The 8,799-nt window shown below is 47.3% G+C and overlaps 1 protein-coding gene across 1 annotated transcript in view; it reads left to right on the top strand.

Moving 5' to 3' along the window:
- The first annotated feature begins 614 nt into the window (after nucleotides 1-614).
- Nucleotides 615-8,799, top strand: part of LOC144114013 (tubulin beta-4 chain-like) — a 28,600-nt gene continuing 20,415 nt past the window's right edge. Inside the window, exon 1 of the mRNA XM_077647451.1 lies at nucleotides 615-789. Coding sequence (XP_077503577.1) covers nucleotides 615-789 — 175 coding nt within the window. The remainder of the gene's footprint in view (nucleotides 790-8,799) is intronic.

Genomic DNA, 8,799 nt, shown 5'->3' with positions numbered 1-8,799 from the left:
TTTCTCATAAATGCGTTTGACCAGCGCAGCTGTTGAACGCTTTCGCGATTGAGTGTAGACCATGGTGTAAGAAAATATTCTTACACCACGGTGCAGACACTCCACCAGCACCTGTGCGGAGCGTGCTCGAACGGCTATTGGGTGTTCGCGGTGACGTACACGCGGTAGGGTCAAGACCAATTTCCCAATCATCTCATCTCACAGAATCTGAGCACCAGGCCAGGGGAACATTAGAGACCGATGGGTACGCGGCGGCAGGGGGTCGAATCCCGCACCTCCCGCAAACAAGGCGGATGGCATGCGCTAGGGCACCGCTACGGTGCACGCCACAAGTGAGCTTCCCTGTAATTAAGAGACTGCTCGAACGCGGAGTCCATAACATTACAAGAACTTCGAGAGGTCCACATACAAGCCCAGAACCTTTGATTAGGTGCTGCCGGACGACACATACTCAATCAGCAATAGGCCTGCATCACTATCTCCGCAAACAATACATCACTAAGAACACTCCCTACCCAGATCTGCACTTCGATTCATGTCAAACCATTACCGAGGAACATGCACCCCCACCGTAATCAAGGTCGGAGAAAGGCGCGCGAGGCAGCGCGACATAAATGGTATGGGGATGCGTTTGGGTGGATGCCACCTGCGATGAGCATGGAGCCACTGCGGTTGTCCGCAACCCCCACATAGCCTCCCTAACTTTCGAGCTTCCTTCAGGCACCACCCCTGAGGGAGCCGAGAAGACCGCTATTGCTCTGGCATACACAAATGTCGGTTACATCATCAGTGAGTCAAAAACAGCCATTCTAAACTATGCCAGGAACAGGGTTCACCACCCTGCACAATCCCTGGTGCACCCCCCCACCTATTCTAACGCGCTGAGCTCATCTGAATGCTTGCGCACTTGGGAAATCCCAGCAACGAGGCCGCCGGCTCCTTAGCCCGAGAGTCTAGAAGTCGGGCACAGGCGGACCTCGTGGGGAATTTCTCGAAGGAGCGTATGCACTCGCTTGCTGAGCTCACCACAAACTCCCGCGCTGAGTGCCCTCATCTCCCGCCACCCCACCCATCCCTTACTACCGCAAAGAAATCAGTCTGGCGTCCCCTGCAGACGCACACGTTACTTACACCTGCCCATCTCTATAAATTTAAGCCGGTACCCCCATATGCACCTTGTGCACCCGCCCCAAGGCCACCCTTGCACACATCCTCCCGTCATGCCCGGCGTCCCCTCCCCCCGCCGGGCTGGTGCCTCTCCGAACCTGGGAGGACTAGGACACCTCGTTGCGGTCAACGGACCTGACCAGGCAGAAGATCGTCGTCAGCCAGGCGCCGTGTCACAAGAATGGATGCATTGTATTCTTGCTTCTAGGTCATAGATAAGCTTACCTATCGCCATTTTTCCTACACTGAATTATCGATATACCGGTATATCAACTATTTCGTGAACCCCTTCGAGTTTCATAATCCAGGTTCGACTGTAATATTTTATTTACGAACACAAATAAAGTGACCCGTTACAGTGGCTTTGGCGTTCTGCACCTGATCCCAAGGTCCTGGGTTCGATCCCGTCCGTGGCGGCCGCATTTCGATGTAGGCGAAATAAAAAAAACGCCCGTGTGCTGTGCGATGTCGTTGTATGTTAAGGAATCCCATGTGGTCTAAAATCCGAAGCCCTCCACTACGGCGTCCCTCATCTCTCGTGTACGAACCACAATTCACAAATCGAGCGCTGAAAATGTGCGTCGCATGTAGCATCAGGCCGAACTGATCCTCTTTATGAGTGGCAGCTCTAAGTGGTTTAACAGAGTATACTGGGGGGCCCGTCCATATGCTACGTTTTCGTTTATATTAGCTCTAAGTGGGCCACATGCAAGAATATCTGGTACGGATCCAATTGGACTTATTTTTGGAAATGTGGCGGAGAGTTTGAAGTCTGCTTCACTTCCGCCACCGGTTGGCCCGGTATATTGCACTACCTCCGCAATCGGCCTTGTCTTCAACGCGTCTTTACTATCCTGTCTTTCTATCCCATCTTTCAACTTTCCTACTATCTGCACGTGGTAGCGATTGTGGCTCGGCTTGAGCCAGTGAGCAGGCCTGTGCACTTTCCTTTTTTCTTCCTGGCAACACAGACAGACAGACAAACCATAGGGACAGGAACTGCCGCAACGTTTATGCCTATGGTTTGTCTGTCATGCATGCTCGCCTGCGGCCTACTTGGAGCTGCCACTTGATTAGGAAGCCAGCGGTTAACCTTTCTATAAGTGTTCCAGTTGGAATGCCCCTCCTATTCCATTTGAAGCTTGCAATTGGTTCCAAGTAAATAATGGGATATTTTCCGATTGGAAGCAAACAATTTGTTTTGTGTGGGCCGGCATTACAATTGGACGCTCCAACTGGCCTTCCAATGGGTTCAAAATATACATGGGAGGGCACAACCAATTTTAATGGCCGCCTTCTTAGATTCGAGAAACCGAAACTATGCCGCCTTTTCGTCCCCTGACGTCATACTCACATAGTTCTACGTGGATCATTCCACGCCAAACATCCCAGGCGTTACGCTCGACCATCTCCAATTTGTTCAAAAAATTCGTGGAAACATCGTAATGTGCGTAATGAAAGCCTGAAGCATTTTTGTCTAAAAAATTTATTCGTGAAGTGAGGGAAGATTGAATATTCAGAAAAAATGAGAAAACAGGCACTGCTAAATAAGCAAATATTTAGAAAACACTCCAAAAAGTTTTTCATTGACATTTGCACAGATTCTGCCTTTCGATACAATTCGGAGCATGCTGCTTTACACGGCATAAATATTTTTTTTAATCGAAAAAAGTATGAAAATGTGTCATTTTTGACATTTTTTGTTTTAAATATGAACTTTCTCTCGGAAATTCTGGAATAGCCGTTTTGTTCCTGTAGATGTCCAGTACCTATAATAAATTTTACAGGTGATGAAACTGCGGATGCAGAAGGAAAAAAAACCTAGTTACAAAAAGTGAATTTTGAGCCAAAACACTCGTTAATTTCACCCTGAGGTGGTCCAAGTAAAAATACAAACAATAGCGGATTACGTAAAACAGCTTATTGCCTTCCATTTCTGAAGTTTTTATCGAGGTAATTTTTGTTTAAAGCGAGGAAATAATTTTTGAAGTTGAGCTCTCGGGCCGTAAGTTGCGTCGTCTCTTAACGCCTCTTCACCGCAGAGCACGATACTGCCGACACTGTAGCCACGCGAAAACTATAGTCCTTGTTCTTAAGTGAGGTTTGCACTGCAGGCAAGCATGGGAACACTGAGTAGTCGAACAGGTGTTCGTGGGAAAAGATTTTCTTAACGCTGCTAGGGCGGCACAAGCCCAAGTGGGCTAGCTGTTTGGTGTGATTCTGTCGCAGTCAGTCATTCTTGTCGGCGCCATGAAAGACGTAATCAGCAGCATAAGAGCTTGTGAGACACTGATCTGGAAATGACTAGAACGATGCGGTGTTGAAACAATCCGCGACGCAGTAGCACCATGTGGTACCTGACCCTTGTGGCCGTCAGAAGCTCATGTCCGGTTGTTTCCGTTGGGATTAGTTTGTTGTATTTGATTTAATCAGAGCAATTTCTACATTAATACTCCAGCGACATCTATAGACGAGACACTATGCTGGTGAAGCACCTTCATGCGAGCGACGCACCTATGCCAACGCCTCCTAAACTTTTCAAGGCCTGTGCCCTCTCTAGTGACGTCAGCACCCGCCGTCCTACCTGGGCATTGCCATTGCCTGCGGCTGCCTCCGGTTCTCCATACCGGCCTTTCCGTCCCGTCGCCTCCCGGCTCATTTTTCCCCTCTTGTTACACGCAGCTAGTTCGTCGAGCCAGTCGCCTCGTGGTCGCTTCAGTGCTGTTTTCCTTGCGCCCGTTCTGCGACATGCAGGCTTCGACATGCCTAACAAGTATTGTGTACCTATGTGCTCAAGCAACTACAAGACGGGGAACAAGGTTCAAGTGTTTCCTTTGCCAAAGGATGAACAGCTTTACAAGTGGCTCAGTGCGATTCCCCGGAAGGATTTGTGCCTACTGCCAACAACAAGGTACGAAGCCATTTTCTCTACATGAACAGTATTTAAGGGAGCCATGACAAAAATTAAGCTTTACCTCGATATTAGATTGTACTGCATTGGTAATGTGGTGCGTCGCACTTTTGCTATTGTAAAACAGGTGTGCGCCTTACACTTCCATGCATCCTGCCTTGAACATACCTCATCGTACACCAATCCCCGGACAGGAAAGGTGTTCGAAGTCCCTCTAAAAGTGCCACACCTGCGTCTTGGGTCAGTGCCATCCTAATTCCCTGGCTGTCCCTCGTACCTGTCAAAGAAAGATGCCGTGCCAGCAAGGAGCTCCCCAGATGCCGAAAAAATGCGCCGGGAGGCAAATGTCTTGCTCGTGCTATTGAAGTGTCAGCAGCCTGCTGTCGACAAGAACAAATGCAGTGCAAATTTTCATCTCTGCATGAAATGATGGAGCGCTTAAACGTCAAGTGTGTCCCGGTTGAATGGACTATTATTAATCACCCAAACTGTAGCATGTTCTTGAATATTGCAAATGAGAGTGCGCTGGTCCGACAGTGTTCTGTTACTGTTTTCGCATATCTTCGTATCACGGCGTGTTTTCACGGCAACTCAGTGAAACGTTTAGGAGATTTTGTCGTGCCTGACGAAATCGGTGACATCAATGTCCTACTTGACATATTAAATAAGCTACAGCAGATTTCTGACGACAAAGGTTCATCTGATGGCCTTACTGACCTGATAGTAAACCTCATGGAAAAGATTAAGGAAAGCGTCCGCAAAAACAGAAAGGACTCTGTTAAACTTCTGAGGGAACAAGTGTTGTTGCTTCAGAGTGACTGCAGTACTCATCTCAAACAATGGTGCTTGCTTGCATCTGCATACTATATCTCCTCATGCATACAAGTTTTTGAGGGGCTCTGGTTGTTTGACTTTGCCGCATCCGAGTACCATTAGAAACATATGCTCCTCTTTCCACCTATCACCTGATAACGAATCAGGTGATCAGAATTTTCTTAAATACATTGGCCAGAGGTTTAATAAATTGAAATCGCATGAGAGTGCTGTGACTTTAATGGCAGACGAGATTCACGCTCAGCCATTTATGGACTTTACGATGCCGCATAAGGTGAGGATTATTTACCCACATCTAGACGATGCAACGCGACCCATGTTTTACATCATTGACGCTGTGTAACTGTTAAAGTGTGCTAGAAATAATTGGCTTAACTAAAGAAATCCTAAAGCCAACTTTTATTTTCCTATGTTTAACCTCACTGACAATTCCGTCCACCCTGACATTATACAGTGGGCATCATTCAAGGATCTCAGAAAGCTTCACAAACTTGAATCTTCTCAGCTCTTGAAGTACAGTTATAGGCTGCCTTCAAAGGCTTTAAACCCAAGCAATTTACAAAGGCAAAATGTTAAACTAGCCTTACAGGTTTTCAACATCTTTGTGGCTGAAGCCTTGGACATGCACTGCGATTTTCCTGTACTTTCACGTGCGAAAGAAACTGCCAACTTCATCAGAATAATTGTTCATTGGTGGATGGTAGTTAATGTGAAGATGCCACACAAGGGCTATCACTATCGCGACGTATACGAAGAGCCAATTTCATCGTTGAATGATGACCCCAAGCTATCCTTTTTGAAAGCCTTCAAAATCTGGTTTGACGTATGGAAATTTTATAAACACGACAATTGCACGCCACAAAGGAAACTTTTAATGCTCTGTGGCATTCAGCATATGCTCTACTTGAATTCTCAAAGTATTGAGTCTATGAGCTCGGTTTTAAGTACGTGCTACTCGGAAAAGTGCAAACAGACGGCCTAGAGAAGAGGTTTCTTCAGTACAGACAAATGGCTGGCGGTAACTACCACATCAGCATCCGACAGCTTCACGAGTGCGAAGGCAGAATTCGCCTCCAAGGCACGCTTCCTGTGATGTGCGCCGGTGACTTCAGCGACGATGAGGTCGGTTGTTTGTCAAGTGCTGCACATTCCTTCAAAATTGCTGAGTTTACAGAAGGTCTGAACAGTTTGAGTTCACGCACGCCTGTGTTTGGCTATGTAGGTGCTTTTGTGCTCATTCTGTAATGAAAGCCCTGAACTGCGATTTCTGCCGAGAGCAGCTTGTTATGGACTGCGAAACAACAGAACATGATGATGCCGATGTTCACTCTTTGGTATCTATAGCTTGAATCGAGGCAGGCTGGAATTCCCAAGTGCATGTGTCGTCACTGTCGTGATGCACACCGGGGTAATTGCAAAAAAAGCTATTACAACCAGAGAATGCCACAATGTTTCGCCAACACAAAAACCAGAGGAATGTTGTTCAACAACTGGTTATCGAATCGCTGCCAGAGTTTGGCGACCTTGTGACATGCTTGAATGGGCACGTCAAAAAGTATGCTTTTTTCTCGCACGCCACAAGCCTGGTCCAACACTCCATGTTAGCATGCGCTAGCTGCAAAAAATATCACTGTAATTTTTTACTTACTAAAGTTAACTTTTTGGTTACCAGTTTACTACTGGGAACAAAAGTTTCCCGGACGAGAGTTCTAGGAAAAACGTTTATTGTAGATCCACCTCGCTACCCAGTCGCCTGATATTGTATGAAGGCATTAAAGGGACTATGCAACGAATAAAAAGTCACTTGTAAATGTTTTCAATGCATAGAAATGATGCTAAGAAGCATTCACACCAAGTATGAGTCTTCAGAACTGAGCTAGCAATTTATTATGAACTTTTAAAAACCGTGTTTTTCAAAATTCGCGGGCCGATTGGTGTACTCGCAGTGACCAATTTTGGAACTAAATCGTAAAAACGAGCAAACGCGGTTCGTGTTCTCGCCTGCGCTGACGATGTGGGCCCTCGCCATTACACAGAAGTTCCGTATGGTGTTTGGCGCCAATGTTAGTTTTGGGAAATTTCCGAGGTGTCGTTCTGGACCGCGGGGCACGAATTATCTGCAGAGGTGATGATCTGCAGTGTTGGGGAACGCCGCAACAGTAGGATCCTCACCGCTCGCCAGAGGTTGTAGAAATATACAACCAATAGGAAATGCGTGGAACGAGCTGCAGCTGCCAATAGCTACCAAAAAACGTGCAGTAATTGATTTACCCCTCGAAGTGACGGTATTATCAGAAACAAGGTGGCGGCCTGAAGAAGCCGAGCATCTGGTCGAAAGATGCTTTTGTGACCATTAAAAACCTGTTGAATCACCGGCGGTGCTGACATTCGAACCCAGTACGTCCTGTGTATACGGGGCATATGCTGTATGCTACCAGGCCCTCACTGCGATTTTTGAACAGGAACTCCGATTTCGCGAAACCAATGAGTGCACTTTTTGAGGACGTCCTCATCTCGTTTTTATACGTAAATATTTGTTTCATTTCTGACTTCCTTCCACCAGGAGTCCGATCCCTTTTATTTGGATTACTCGCAGCCAACTTTGTTAAAATTGGACTGGATGTGACTGGAGGCAGTTCTGAAATGAGGTGCAAGAAATGAGGTGCATGTAAACGTACCACCTGTTGCAAAACTTCTTAGGCCGATGCACCCGTGGCCGGAATATGGTCGCACGCGTACGGTTTCGTTCATTTCTTGGCGGGAACTTGTGAATGTCAGCGGAATTCGTCCTCGACATTTTAAACGGCAAATCTATATGCCGTATCAGGGATCACCGTAACACTGTTCGCGCGCACTAAGGCCACGGACGCCATGACCTGCGAACTGTCGCAACATGTGTGCATGCGACGCAGCAGCCGTCAGGCACGGCCGCCTTTGTTGGATACATGCGTCTGCTTATCTGAAAACAGCGCAACGGACGCGGACAATGACAGGAGTGGACACAAACTCAGCAGTATGCGTCTACTTTTGTCATTGTCCGCGTCCTTTTCGCCGTTTTAAGATATGAAGAGCCAACTAGACCGCACCTCTACCACTGTATGCTTATCTGAATTTGGAGATGATAGGCGTCTCGCACCTTGTGTTCTCTTCTAAGCATTTATCCATGTTTAAACGTTTTTCGCGCCAAAAGAACAAAAACAAAAAGGCATGCCGATAGCTTATTTCTCTTGATCGTTTCTTGCGGCAGAGGTGACGTGATGGCGCAGGTACCATTCAGCGATTGGCTGAATTTTCTTTTTTTTTGCTTTAGCTTGCCCTCATTAACGAAATGCTCTTGCTTGACTTGCGCGTGTTCTCGGCACCTGTAGATTCTCGTCCGCGAGGGGGCAATACTGGGCAAGCGAGTAACGTAAATGATGGCGAATTTGAAACCCCGCCGTGGTGGCTCAGTGGTTAGTGCGATCGGCTGTTGGAATCGAGGACGCAGGTTCAATTCCAGCCGCGACGGCCGCGTTTCGGTGGATGCGAAATGGAAAAGACCCATGTGCTGTGCGATGTCAGTGTATGTTAAAGAACCCTGGGTGGTCCAATTTACTCCGTGCAGCTAAAGGCGTTTGGCTCTGCAGCAGCAGCAGCTAGGCAGGAAAGGGACACGTCCTCAGCCCTAGCAACACCGCACCGTCTTTTCAACTCCCCATTTAACTACTCCGCTCTCATAACCCGAATAACGAAGAACGCACTCCACACGGCACGGGTACAAACGCTGTACTCTTTCCTTTTCGTGCTTAGCCCCTGCCTCATGAAAACCGACCGAAGCGACTGGCTGGAGGGGCTTTAAGAAGAGCATTCGACGCTACATTCTTTAGTTTTAACAGACTATAGTTGTG

The sequence above is a fragment of the Amblyomma americanum genome, chromosome 1 (assembly GCF_052857255.1).
Source record: "Amblyomma americanum isolate KBUSLIRL-KWMA chromosome 1, ASM5285725v1, whole genome shotgun sequence".
Taxonomy (NCBI): domain Eukaryota; kingdom Metazoa; phylum Arthropoda; class Arachnida; order Ixodida; family Ixodidae; genus Amblyomma; species Amblyomma americanum.
Note: the sequence above shows the minus strand (reverse complement) of the source record. Positions and strands in the feature narration are given on the sequence as shown.